Raw genomic sequence first — 15,328 nt, 5'->3', positions numbered from 1 at the left:
CTTGCTTTTTTTTCAATCATCACATTTATTAATAGTTTATTATTACTGCAGCCCTTCTGTTCATTTACTATTAATGCCTGGTCTGTATCATGCAAGGCTAGGTTACTTAAAGATATTGTCCCTTTGACTAATTCCAAAAAAATAAAAAATAACAGATTTCGAAAAAAGGTGGGTCATTTTGAAGTATCATAATAGTTATTAACTATCACCAAAAATGTTTCGAAAAAAAAATCGTTTAACTGAAATACAGACGTTTTTTTGTTAAAAAAATAACTCTGACATCCAGTCAAAGTTTTCGATCAAAACAAACCCCAAAATGAAACGCGCTTGTTTGGCTACTCTGTATGCATAATCATAAAACTTCCTCACGATCTGTGAAAATACCTTCTCAACCGTGACGAGTTGTAGACAATCCTAATTAGCATATGCATAATGCGTACTCGTGGTTTGAAATCTTTGTTTACTTTCGCTCGCGACGATTTTCCAGACGAAATGTAATCAAACTAATTTACCTGTTAATTACGTAAACTTGTTGCTTTTAGCTCGAATTTTCGAATTAAAAGTGAATAACTTTAATATTACTTTGATATGGCCAATTTAAATTTAGAATATTTTGACCTTCATTTTTTTGTGTTTCAAGGGACAATACATCTTTAATTTTGCAGCACGTTCTGGTGAGCTAATCGTTATTAAAATTAATATATATGGTTATGAAGTATCAACTTTCAGGTAATTGAGGATAATTATTATGTGGATCACCTTGGAGGTTGCATACTTTCGGGCAAAATAACAATTAGAATTCTGATTTAATTGCATTACATTCCAACAAAGTTAGGCTTTGTAAGCCAGCCACACGGAATCAAAAGTTTAATGATGTCAGACAATTTTACTATTTTTCGATTTAAATTACAGTTTTTTCAGGTAAATAATTTTTTTTCCTATAATGATAAATAACCCTGTTCTGATTGGTCGGTTAAAATGCTTATGTATATGTTTTATTAATTCATATACAAAGTAAAACCTGATTGGATCGACGAGCTTGATGGCTCAGTGGTATTGAGGCTCTGGTCGAGGGGGTTGCAGGATCGATTCTCTACTTGACTTGAAAGAGATTATTTAGAGGGTTAGGTTTTTAATTAGTCTGGGTTCCAGACGGAGTTTTGTCTTAATATTAGTAAAAAGATAAATATTTTGGCACATATGGCGTTTCATACGTGTATTACTTGAGTTTGGATACAAAAATCGAAATAAAAACAAATAAATAAAAAAAAAAGACAATGAATACAGACTTGGGGCAAGTCTAGTTTTTAATATTTAGGACGAGTTTTATTATTTATGTTTTTCATTGAGACAAGTTCATAGTTGATAAAACTAAGCCGTCAGATATGACCAATGAGTCAGAGCTGACACTATCTCAACATTCACTTCGAACATCAAATCAGTAAGTTTAGTTTAGTTATAATGGGAAAGTTTAGGCGATGTGCCTTTTTAAACCCCATATCAACTACATTGTGTCGATGCGATTCTTGAAGGTGGATGCATTCCCCGTATGGGTAAAGGCATCCTCTCACCACCAGAATCCTTCATCAACAACAGTCATCCTCCAAGCACAGGAGGATAAGACAAAAATATGTGCAACATCAGAACAGTTCAAGCAATTACCAGTTGTTACATTGTTAATCCCTTCAACAAGATAGCCAAAGTAATTGTACCTGGTCATTTGGCTAACACCTTCATCTTTTAATTATTGTGCGGCACAACATCTATAAATGTACAGGTAGCCCCTCTGATCTGGCCAGACGCAACACATGGCATCAAACTCTAATTCCGAAAAACTCTGGATTTATGTTCCTATTGAACATATCTCTATACTTATACTAGTTGAATCATACTTTTGGGGAATCCCACTAATTGACGTGGCATCATCGTATTTGGAGTTCAGTGCAGTTTTAATCATTACTAGTACGGGTAGAGTCAGCGTTTTATTATATCTGAAACAAGTAGGCCTAAATAACATAAAAACGAAGATGTCTATAAACGTATTTTTTATTTATTTTTCTATTTATTCTTATTCCATTATAATAATAATATTTGTATCTATTTAAAGTTACAAGTATGGTGAAGTTGTTTTATTATTTTAGACCACCCCATTTGTAATTTGGAATGGACCGGGTGGAAATTTTTTTTTACAAGTTTCGCGGCGTGTATTTTATTTTGTGCTAGTGTCATTATAATCAATGGTGTAATGCTACGCAACAATTTTAGATAATAATGATTTTTGAATTTCATCAGTTATGTATACTTTTGTGTACCCTGTACTTTCCGGTCACAGCTCATGCTACCCGTGGAATGATAGAAGACGAGTTTGATGTTAAACCTGGTGGGGAAGTCCATGTGACTGAAAAGAAATTGGTAAGCCTACCTAGCTAGGCCAGGGCTAGCTAGGCCTAGCCGCCTAGTAGTAGATAGGCCTATTATTATGTATGATTGGTAAACAGACGATCGGGTCCATGGACGATCGGGTTCATCATAGAGACGATCGGGCCCATAAGAAATGGATCGTCTTGTACGTTTGGCCCTATCGTCTTTAGGCGTTCGTCCAGATATAGTCCTTAATCGTTGCGCCTGATAATCTTTGTATACGAAGATCATAATTTAGCCAATGAATGTTGACCATCGCCTTTTCTCACCATTTCCCTAAATGAATGTGTTTTTTTTTTCAGGTTAAAATAAAGGGCCTTTGGCTCGATCGTCTGAATATAGACGTAGACGTAGCAACTGCGTATAAATTAATCAATATGTACATTAACCAAAGATTTTATAGACGAAGGCTATAGATTGCAAACTCCAGTGCTGTTTTTTCGCAGTTCAAAAAGTGATTCTTCATGGAGAGGGAACCAACAAAAAATCTAGATTACCAAGAAATTATTCATTCCATTGCGATTAACAATATATTTAATTTTATAAAAACTTCCAACAGAAAAAAAACTGTGCTTTAACAAGAATATGTGTAATTTATGTGGTCTTAATGTATTATATTAGATTATTATTTTTTATATTAATTAATGTTTGAACATTTGTTGGTTCCCCCTCCTGTTAGAATCACTTTTCAGTCTAGAGAACGTCCTATAGCTTTCGGCTTATAACATCTGTCTGTTTTGAACACATTAACAGCCACCATCTTGTTGATTCCCCCTCCTGTTGGAATCATTTTGCAGTCTGGAGTACGCCCTCTAGCCTTCAGCTTATAACATCTCATTGACTGCCAACTTCGCATTTATCAGAGCCATATATATAAAGAGTTACGGCTTTGAAGATTAGAAGAAATTTTTGTGTCAAAGAATTTGCACGCTGAGGGCGCTCGCGTTTATTTTGTATAGCGTTTTCCTGTAGTTCATGCATTATTTTTAGATTTTGTTGTCTATGAATAACGTTTAGATTATATTAGTATTTAATTTTATTAATGATACTGATTTGGTAACATACCGTATATATTTTTTATAATAACGATCGATGACAAAAAATGCTATGACAAAAACAAAAATAACATAGAGGGACAACCTTATTTTCAGAGGACAAGTTACTTAAAAATTCCTTTATGGACACAGTCTTATGGTCAACATTTTTACTGTAAAATGTTCTTAAACAATTAGCCTACTGTACATCACTGTATGATTAAGAAATTGAACAATTTTAAAAGGCAAATGAACACAGTTAATAAAGTGTAAACTCAATAACCTACTTACTTGCCTCTCTTCACCTTTTATATTTATTTATTTCTCTTCAAACTTGACTGTTGCTCTGTCTGGGTCTCTAAACCTACTTCTACCAACAACAAAAATCCAACAATCTATTCATATCCTTCTCCATCTTCCACCTACTACTCATTTAACTTCTTTTCACTTCACCATTGCTAATACCCTTCCTCTTCATAAGAGATATCGATATCAACTTGGCTGTCTTTCATTTAAAGCTCTCCATAATCTTGCTCCTCAATCTATCTCTCAATTACTTGCTAAGATCACATCTAATGGCCGCATGGCCACACGGCAGATCACTAACGGTGATCTCCTTATACCCAGACTTACTTTAAACTTTTCAAAGTCTTCTAGCTTCAATGCTCAAACGTGTTTAAATTCTCTTCCTTTTCTCATCTTGTTTTTAATTGCTTCCTATCTCCTGTCTTTTCTCTCTGAGATGTCCAATTTAATTAATTTTATTGTTTTAATTGATTTCTCTTTTGATTCTTTAATTATTTTGTGCATTGTTTTATTTTGTTTATCTTTATAAATTCTATTTATTTTAATTGTTTAATTGTTGCATGTTTATGTCTTGTCATATTGTATTTTTGCAAGTGTCCCTAATAAATCAAATAAAAGCATAGGCACTGCTTCAACTCTGTCCTTTTTTCCGTCAGATTTTAGCCGATCAAAAACATTTTTCTAATTTGTTGTTATTATCATTTAGTAATGTAGGCAAATCTTTTAAGAACATTTTACAGTAATTTATTTTTCTCATTCGACCTTCCTTATTGTTTTCTTAGGCCTAGTGCAACTGTGAGGGAGAATTTGTTTTAGAACATTTCCTAATAATCATGATGCTTATTGTTGGGAATAAAACAAATTCATGCCTCTATTTCTGTTGTATTTTAGGGTACATTTGGATGCATTTTTACATATGCTGCACAGGGAGGTACAAATGAGGTAAGCTATTTCCAATTAGTTTTCTGCACTTTTTAATGAGTATCAGATCAGCACTTTGTATTTTGAACCCAACATATAAGTAGGTATCCCAATGAACACGCATTGTGTTGTGACACGAAATTCTAAAAAGTGATATTGCTATGGTGTTAAAATTACTACACTAATTTTGATTGTATTTTAATAAAAATTAAATATATTAAAAGAATGTTTTTTATTGTTCACTGCGACCGAAATGCTTTGACAGAAGTTACTGGTGATCAATTATGCGGTTACTAATTTGGCCTAAACCTCAACCCATATTTCAATATAATATTGTGCGGAAGGTTGAAAAAACAATTAATATTGTTTTAATTAACATTAATTTTAAATGAGTTTATTTTGACCCATTTCTTGTTAGGCCTATAATTTTCTATACAATTTTGTAAATGTGTAGCAGTAAGGTAAAATTTGAATAGTTTTGTTGCTATGCTACACTGGCGAAATTATTCTCTGTATAATATTTTGTCCTCGTACAAAATATTGATAATGTATTCACTGTGTTATTGCTTTCCAGAAATGGCTTTTCCAAATTTCTAAAGAGCAAGAAGGTTATATGTGTAGTGTTGAGAGACCTGATGGTCGCTCTTACTTATTTTTTCAGCAATTCAAATTAGCTGTTGTAGGAGCATCTATAGCAGAAGCAGAAGTTATGGTATGTTAAGGAATGTCACAAAAATAAGGTTTTTTAAATTAGAAACATTGCGCATCCTTTGAAATGGGAGATTTTCCCTCCCTGATAAATTTCCTTGACGGAACACAGATAAAAGCTGCTTTAGGTGCACCTCTTGAATCGTGGCTACCAACACTTCTACAAGAAAACTTTTCACCACTTGTGCTTCCAACACCCATGGTGCTTGCCCGTAGCACCGCAGAAAAAAAGATATCGGGAAACCTAAAAGAGTGCTAGTAGAACTAAATGTAGAGCAGATGGGATGTTATTCTCGGGATTAATTTTTCCTATTGTCTAATTGTGACATATAATGTTTTTTTTTTTCAGGGAGATTCAGGAGCACAATTACGAAGTGAAGAATATGTAGTGGATGAAACAAAAAATCAAGGTAAATATCATGCTTAAATAATATCATAATTCACAATGTCATTTTTGTCCTGTCTGAAACACCATTCATCTTCTACATATTATTTTCTTATTAATTCAGTTTTAAGAGAATGATATAAAAAACTAGGTCATCATTATTATACAGTATTTGTGCTACAAAAACATAACATATATTTCTTTCAATCATTTTTGGATATTATACAAATAATGCAATGAAGTGCAATGGTACAAATAATTCCAAGAGGTGAAAAAAAGAACATTTGAGGAGTAGAGAGTGCATTGCAGAAACTGATATAATTTCAGGCGTAGAGTGCATTGCAGAGACTAATTTGATTTCAGGCGTAGAGTGCATTGCAGAGACTAATTTGATTTTAGTATTAGAGTGCATTGCAGAGACTAATTTGATTTCAGGCGTAGAGTGCATTGCAGAGACTAATTTGATTTCAGGGGTAGAGTGCATTGCAGAGACTGATTTTATTTCAGTATTAGAGTGCATTGCAGAGAGTGATTTGATTTCAGGCGTAGAGTGCATTGCAGAGACTAATTTGATTTCAGGCGTAGAGTGCATTGCAGAGACTGATTTGATTTCAGGCGTAGAGTGCATTGCAGAGACTGATTTTATTTCAGTATTAGAGTGCATTGCAGAGAGTGATTTGATTTCAGGCGTAGAGTGCATTGCAGAGACTAATTTGATTTCAGGCGTAGAGTGCATTGCAGAGACTGATTTGATTTCAGGCGTAGAGTGCATTGCAGAGACTAATTTGATTTCAGGCGTAGAGTGCATTGCAGAGACTAATTTGATTTCAGTATTAGAGTGCATTGCAGAGAGTGATTTGATTTCAGGCGTAGAGTGCATTGCAGAGACTAATTTGATTTCAGGCGTAGAGTGCATTGCAGAGACTGATTTGATTTCAGGCGTAGAGTGCATTGCAGAGACTGATTTTATTTCAGTATTAGAGTGCATTGCAGAGAGTGATTTGATTTCAGGCGTAGAGTGCATTGCAGAGACTAATTTGATTTCAGGCGTAGAGTGCATTGCAGAGACTGATTTGATTTCAGGCGTAGAGTGCATTGCAGAGACTGATTTTATTTCAGTATTAGAGTGCATTGCAGAGAGTGATTTGATTTCAGGCGTAGAGTGCATTGCAGAGACTAATTTGATTTCAGGCGTAGAGTGCATTGCAGAGACTGATTTGATTTCAGGCGTAGAGTACATTGCAGAGACTAATTTGATTTCAGGCGTAGAGTGCATTGCAGAGACTAATTTGATTTCAGGCGTAGAGTGCATTGCAGAGAGTGATTTGATTTCAGGCGTAGAGTGCATTGCAGAGACTGATTTGATTTTAAGCGTAGAGTGCATTGCAGAGAGTGATTTTATTTCAGTATTAGAGTGCATTGCAGAGACTGATTTGATTTCAGGCGTAGAGTGCATTGCAGAGAGTGATTTGATTTCAGGCGTAGAGTGCATTGCAGAGACTGATTTGATTTCAGGCGTAGAGTGCATTGCAGAGAGTGATTTGATTTCAGGCGTAGAGTGCATTGCAGAGACTGATTTGATTTCAGGCGTAGAGTGCATTGCAGAGACTGATTTGATTTCAGGCGTAGAGTGCATTGCAGAGACTAATTTGATTTCAGGCGTAGAGTGCATTGCAGAGACTGATTTGATTTCAGGCGTAGAGTGCATTGCAGAGACTAATTTGATTTCAGGCGTAGAGTGCATTGCAGAGACTGATTTGATTTCAGGCGTAGAGTGCATTGCAGAGACTAATTTGATTTCAGGCGTAGAGTGCATTGCAGAGACTAATTTGATTTCAGGCGTAGAGTGCATTGCAGAGACTAATTTGATTTCAGGCGTAGAGTGCATTGCAGAGACTGATTTGATTTCAGGCGTAGAGTGCATTGCAGAGACTGATTTTATTTCAGTATTAGAGTGAATTGCAGAGATTAATTTGATTTTAGTAAAAGAGTGCATTGCAGAGACTGATTTTATTTCAGTATTAGAGTGCATTGCAGAGAGTGATTTGATTTCAGGCGTAGAGTGCATTGCAGAGACTGATTTGATTTCAGGCGTAGAGTGCATTGCAGAGACTAATTTGATTTCAGGCGTAGAGTGCATTGCAGAGACTAATTTGATTTCAGGCGTAGAGTGCATTGCAGAGACTAATTTGATTTCAGGCGTAGAGTGCATTGCAGAGACTGATTTGATTTCAGGTGTAGAGTGCATTGCAGAGACTAATTTGATTTCAGGCGTAGAGTGCATTGCAGAGACTAATTTGATTTCAGGCGTAGAGTGCATTGCAGAGACTGATTTGATTTCAGGCGTAGAGTGCATTGCAGAGACTGATTTTATTTCAGTATTAGAGTGAATTGCAGAGATTAATTTGATTTTAGTAAAAGAGTGCATTGCAGAGACTGAATTTATTTCAGTATTAGAGTGCATTGCAGAGAGTGATTTGATTTCAGGTGTAGAGTGCATTGCAGAGACTGATTTTATTTCAGTATTAGAGTGAATTGCAGAGATTAATTTGATTTTAGTAAAAGAGTGCATTGCAGAGACTGATTTTATTTTAGTAGTAGAGTGCATTGCAGAGATTAATTTGATTTTAGTGTTAGAGTGAATTGCAGACTGATTTTATTTAAGGAGTAGAGTGCATTGCAGAGAGTGATTTAATTTTAGTAGTACTAGTAGAGTGCATTGCAGAGACTGATTTTATTTCAGTATTAGAGTGCATTGCAGAGAGTGATTTGATTTCAGGCGTAGAGTGCATTGCAGAGACTAATTTGATTTCAGGCGTAGAGTGCATTGCAGAGACTAATTTGATTTCAGGCGTAGAGTGCATTGCAGAGACTGATTTGATTTCAGGCGTAGAGTGCATTGCAAAGACTAATTTGATTTCAGGCGTAGAGTGCATTGCAGAGACTAATTTGATTTCAGGCCTAGAGTGCATTGCAGAGAGTGATTTGATTTCAGGCGTAGAGTGCATTGCAGAGACTGATTTGATTTCAGGCGTAGAGTGCATTGCAGAGAGTGATTTTATTTCAGTATTAGAGTGCATTGCAGAGACTGATTTGATTTCAGGCGTAGAGTGCATTGCAGAGACTGATTTGATTTCAGGCGTAGAGTGCATTGCAGAGACTGATTTGATTTCAGGCGTAGAGTGCATTGCAGAGACTAATTTGATTTTAGGCGTAGAGTGCATTGTAGAGACTAATTTGATTTCAGGCGTAGAGTGCATTGCAGAGACTGATTTGATTTCAGGCGTAGAGTGCATTGCAGAGACTAATTTGATTTCAGGCGTAGAGTGCATTGCAGAGACTAATTTGATTTTAGGCGTAGAGTGCATTGCAGAGACTGATTTGATTTCAGGCGTAGAGTGCATTGCAGAGACTGATTTTATTTCAGTATTAGAGTGAATTGCAGAGATTAATTTGATTTTAGTAAAAGAGTGCATTGCAGAGACTGATTTTATTTCAGTATTAGAGTGCATTGCAGAGAGTGATTTGATTTCAGGCGTAGAGTGCATTGCAGAGACTGATTTTATTTCAGTATTAGAGTGAATTGCAGAGATTAATTTGATTTTAGTAAAAGAGTGCATTGCAGAGACTGATTTTATTTTAGTAGTAGAGTGCATTGCAGAGATTAATTTGATTTTAGTGTTAGAGTGAATTGCAGACTGATTTTATTTAAGGAGTAGAGTGCATTGCAGAGAGTGATTTAATTTTAGTAGTACTAGTAGAGTGCATTGCAGAGACTAATTTTATTTCAGTATTAGAGTGCATTGCAGAGACTAATTTGATTTTAGTAGTAGAGTGCATTGCAGAGAGTGATTTGATTTTAGTAGTAGAGTGCATTGCAGAGACTGATTTGATTTTAGTAGTAGAGTGCATTGCAGAGAGTGATTTGATTTTAGTAGTAGAGTGCATTTGCAGAGACTAATTTGATTTTAGTATTAGAGTGCATTGCAGAGACTAATTTGATTTTAGTAGTAGAGTGCATTGCAGAGAGTGATTTGATTTTAGTAGTAGAGTGCATTTGCAGAGACTAATTTGATTTTAGTATTAGAGTGAATTGCAGAGACTGATTTTATTTCAGTATTAGAGTGCATTGCAGAGACTAATTTTATTTCAGGGGTAGAGTGCATTGCAGAGAGTGATTTAATTTTAGAAGTAGAGTGCATTGCAGAGACTGATTTGATTTTAGTATTAGAGTGCATTGCAGAGAGTGATTTTATTTCAGTATTAGAGTGAATTGCAGAGATTAATTTGATTTCAGGGGTAGAGTGCATTGCAGAGAGTGATTTGATTTTAGTATTAGAGTGCATTGCAGAGACTAATTTGATTTTAGTAGTAGAGTGCATTGCAGAGAGTGATTTGATTTTAGTAGTAGAGTGCATTGCAGAGACTAATTTGATTTCAGTAGTAGAGTGCATTGCAGAGACTGATTTTATTTAAGGAGTAGAGTGCATTGCAGAGAGTGATTTGATTTTAGTAGTAGAGTGCATTTGCAGAGATTAATTTGATTTCAGTATTAGAGTGCATTGCAGAGACTAATTTTATTTCAGGGGTAGAGTGCATTGCAGAGAGTGATTTAATTTTAGAAGTAGAGTGCATTGCAGAGACTGATTTTATTTCAGTATTAGAGTGAATTGCAGAGACTAATTTTATTTTAGTAGTAGAGTGCATTGCAGAGACTGATTTGATTTTAGTATTAGAGTGCATTGCAGAGACTAATTTGATTTTAGTAGTAGAGTGCATTGCAGAGAGTGATTTGATTTTAGTAGTAGAGTGCATTGCAGAGACTAATTTGATTCCAGGGGTAGAGTGCATTGCAGAGAGTGATTTATTTTTAGAAGTAGAGTGCATTGCAGAGACTGATTTTATTTAAGGAGTAGAGTGCATTGCAGAGAGTGATTTGATTTTAGTAGTAGAGTGCATTTGCAGAGAGTGATTTAATTTTAGAAGTAGAGTGAATTGCAGAGACTGATTTGATTTCAGTATTAGAGTGAATTGCAGAGACTAATTTGATTTCAGTATTAGAGTGCATTGCAGAGACTGATTTGATTTCAGGCGTAGAGTGCATTGCAGAGACTGATTTTATTTCAGTATTAGAGTGCATTGCAGAGACTGATTTGATTTCAGGCGTAGAGTGCATTGCAGAGACTGATTTTATTTCAGTATTAGAGTGAATTGCAGAGAGTGATTTGATTTCAGGCGTAGAGTGAATTGCAGAGACTGATTTTATTTAAGTATTAGAGTGCATTGCAGAGACTAATTTGATTTTAGTAGTAGAGTGCATTGCAGAGAGTGATTTGATTTTAGTAGTGGAGTGCACTGCAGAGACTAATTTGATTTTAGTAATAGAGTGCATTGCAGAGACTAATTTGATTTTAGTAGTAGAGTGCATTGCAGAGAGTGATTTGATTTTAGTAGTAGAGTGCATTGCAGAGACTAATTTGATTTTAGTATTAGAGTGCATTGCAGAGACTGATTTTATTTCAGTATTAGAGTGAATTGCAGAGACTGATTTTATTTCAGTATTAGAGTGCATTGCAGAGATTAATTTTATTTCAGTATTAGAGTGCATTGCAGAGATTAATTTTATTTTAGTAGTAGAGTGCATTGCAGAGATTAATTTTATTTCAGTATTAGAGTGCATTGCAGAGAGTGATTTTATTTTAGTAGTAAAGTGAATTGCAGAGACTGATTTGATTTTAGTATTAGTGTGCATTGCAGAGGCTACTTTGATTTTAGTACTAGTAGTAGATTGCATTGCAGAGAGTGATTTAATTTAAGGAGTAGAGTGCATTGCAGAGACTGATTTTATTTTAGTAGTAGAGTGAATTGCAGAGATTAATTTGATTTTAGTATTAGAGTGAATTGCAGAGACTGATTTTATTTTAGTAGTAGAGTGAATTGCAGAGAGTGATTTTATTTCAGTATTAGAGTGCATTGCAGAGACTGATTTTATTTCAGTATTAGAGTGCATTGCAGAGACTGATTTGATTTCAGGGGTAGAGTGCATTGCAGAGACTGATTTTATTTCAGGAATGAAGTGCACTGAGATTTGAATAAAAAAAGTAGTATTTGCAAGAAGGTATTCAATTTATTATGTTGGTAAATCATGATAGGGATCAACATTGAAATGAATATTAACACTACTCATTATTTTCATTTTGTTAAAAATAGCGTGACTTGAAAGAAGTTTTTAAAAAATCATTTAATATTTGCAAAAATAAAATGATTAAAGATAAGCTAGGCAAGATGTCAATGAACACCAATATTTTCTATTATGACCAAATGCCCTTTAATAACAATAAAAATCTAAAAAATGTGTTTTTTTTTTAGTTATTAAGCATCTAGTCATTAGTTTCTTGAATGTTTAGAATACTACGTTTACAACAGTGGGTATTTATAAGAATTAATATCTTAGTCCTAGAATTTATTTTTGAAAACTATAATGGAGCTTTAAATCATGTATGTTGACAGTACAGTATATCATTGTCATCTCCATTACCCTTTGCTTATTTAAAAGAAATATTTGTTGTTCTGTGGGTGAGTGCAAAATGTGACAAGAAAATCCAATGAAAAATGCTAGCCTAGCATGGATTTACAACAGTATAAAGTATATTAAACTAAAAGACTTGAATGATCTTTACCATCATCTATTAAGTAAATAATTTTTGTCTAGCTTTTTGGGACCCCATTGGTGCTACTGTTCTGTTATGTTCTCAATGTGTACTTAATAAATTCAAATTACTAAATATAAGGCCTTGATTTATTGTTATTTCATATTTGGTAATACGGTTACTAAAGACATGACATTCTCAATTATTACTATTATTATTTTTGTTATCTTTCAGTTTACCATGCTGCAGACATGTTTCGATCACAGTTAACACGCATAACAATTCTGGCACACAATCCGAAATCAGAACTCTGAAGATGTCCTTCACCAAAAATGCTTTGTCAGTCGTATACAAATAGAATGTGGTATAATACAATATTGTAATGTATGTGGTGGGATGTTTATTTAAGGGCGTTGGGGCGTTTATTCCAAATGATGTTCTATTGGTGGAGGGGGAATTTATTCGAGGTATAGGGTGTGGGGGTGCTGTTTATTCGAATAAGTACAGTATTATATATTTGGGTGCTGGTGGTGCTTTGCTACCAATATCAGTGTCACTGCTTCAAATAATGAGGCAAGGTTTTTTCCTCATACAAATAACTCCACTCTCGAGACGGAGTTGGCACACATCAGTTTTAGTTTCAGGTTTAATCACAGGTGTTGACTAGAGTGAGCATAGACAAAATATCGGCCGAACATTTATTTTGCATTTAAGCTTTTTTTTTATTGCACAACTGTTGGTGCAGGAATAATATAAATAGGACCTCTCCAGGATTTCTAATCAATGTGAATGGTACTAGCAGTAGATTTTACTAGATTTCCACATAGAACTGTGATTAGATTCACTAGTGGGATATATGATGTATAATTGAGTTTGAAGCTGCCTTAATTCCTAATTCTGCTTGATTGCAGCTGAAATCAATTTACATTTAACAAATTTTAAACTGATATTACAGTACTTATGAAAACGAAATAGAATCTTTAAAAAGCAACATTTCTGTATAATTTGAGTGATATTCAAATTTTATTATAGTTATATCATTAATGCTTTTATAACTTAAACTTGAAAAGTAAAGTTGAAAGGTAAACTGACGTTTTGTATGCATTTACTGAATATTTATTAGACTTATAATTAGTTTGTACTGTATATAATTTTGATAAAATTCAATATCTTTAAAATGAATGTGTTATTGTTCTATTGTGTTTTTGTTTTTCTGCATGACATGCACATTACATTGTTCGATTTAAAGTCGCGGGACAGTCATTTTTATCGAGAATTTTTTTAATAGAGGTGTAACAGAATGAATAGTAAACAAGAGCAATCGGAGATTAAATGCCTCCAAAATTAGAATTGTTTTAAAATTTAGTACCAAAAGTGATCCAGCAGAATTCGTGATACTAGTGTGGTTAAAATTTGGTAAAGATAGTTTTGGCGTTATCCTGCTGATGGACAACGAAACGAACGAAAAAATGTATATAAAATATGTAACCTCATGATCGATAACAACAATGCAATTGGAACAACGATGTTGTTCCTTCATTGTGCATATGGGTTGGTCACAGTTATGCAGCTGGGCTTCCTAATTTTCCATAAACTGTGTGTGTTTTGGACATTTTTTAAAATAATTTTTTGTTTTCCTTTTTTATTTTTTTAAACAATTTCAGATTTCCAATTTATGTCAACATTACTGATAAAAATTGTTCCAAAAACGGATGGTGTTTGGAAAGAACATACCCTTGTACATATTGTTCTGGTTTGGGTATTCTGAACCTCTGGATGTGACCTCTGGTTGCTGACGAGGATTTCACAAAATAAAATATCCACAATGTTGTTAACAATCTTGTACATCATAGTCACTTTAGACACTATTGGAGAGTGTCCTATTGTAGCTACGTCTTTCAGCAAGTGACACTGCTTGACCAAGAAGTGTCTGACTATTGACTTTTTCAGTTGTCTCTTTCTTTTTTTCGTTTTCTTGCAACATTTTAAAAAACTACAATCTGTTTAGAGGGTTTAACAGGCGTTTTGTTATACATAGAACCTTACACTTAAGGCAGTCAGAGGCAACTTGTGCAATATCTGCCAATACTTAAATCTGCTCAAGGCTGTAATGTTGCCTAATACATGCTTAGTTTAAACTAAGATATCTCTATTAATAATAATTAATAGTACCTATATCTATCATTAACTTAAACCAAAAAGACTTACAAAACACTAAGCACTTCTGTGTATGGATAACCGTCGCACAACGTCCTCTTCAACGTTGGGAATCACGAGCTACGAAATAGAATATTCAGCAAAGGGACCATTTTCAGAATTCCATATCACGATAATTATGTGTGGAGGAGTTTTATACGATTTGCATGCAAATACTACGAATACGTGTGAAATTGTGTATACTATTTAGTAACGAAGTGACTATTAATTAGAAATATAATTAAAAATCTGTATTAAGTGGGTCAGAATATGGAAAAATGCTAACATCTGCCAATACTCTCAGTGCTAAGACCAAATACAGATGTTGTACCGCAAATAATAGTGTTGCAATTGGCGTTGATCCACTTTTTCAAATACTTTATTAATATTAGTAAACTTAACAAGTCAATAACAATATGTAGGCCTATTCTTGGTATTTAATTTTATACAAAAATCGTATAAATCTATAATATAATAAATTGTCGCTATACCCGATATGGAATTGCTATGTAGTTAAAGGTTAAAATACTTTTTACAATCATTTTGTGACAAAATATCTGATTAGCCTATAGGAAATATAAATGTATATATTCTGAAAAATTTGAGTCATAATATGACTTGTATATCTACGGTCAGTTGTTATCGAGATATAGCATAGGTCAAAGGTCAAAAATAGCGTTTCCGGTCATTTTTTTTGCAAAATGTTT

The 15,328-nt window shown here is 34.1% G+C and overlaps 1 protein-coding gene across 1 annotated transcript; it reads left to right on the top strand.

Annotated features, from left to right (window-relative positions):
* Positions 1 to 2,203: 2,203 nt before the first annotated feature.
* Positions 2,204 to 13,586, top strand: LOC144845162 (myeloid-derived growth factor-like). Its single transcript, XM_078702314.1, has 5 exons — positions 2,204 to 2,412; positions 4,653 to 4,703; positions 5,257 to 5,394; positions 5,740 to 5,800; positions 12,660 to 13,586. The coding sequence occupies exons 1-5, from the start codon at positions 2,272 to 2,274 to the stop codon at positions 12,737 to 12,739; spliced, it is 471 nt and encodes a 156-aa protein (XP_078558440.1). The 5' UTR covers positions 2,204 to 2,271; the 3' UTR covers positions 12,740 to 13,586.
* The last annotated feature ends 1,742 nt before the right edge of the window (positions 13,587 to 15,328 follow it).

The sequence above is a fragment of the Antedon bifida genome, chromosome 6 (genome assembly GCF_963402885.1).
Source record: "Antedon bifida chromosome 6, ecAntBifi1.1, whole genome shotgun sequence".
Lineage (NCBI taxonomy): Eukaryota > Metazoa > Echinodermata > Crinoidea > Comatulida > Antedonidae > Antedon > Antedon bifida.
This window is presented reverse-complemented; position numbering and strand designations above follow the sequence as displayed.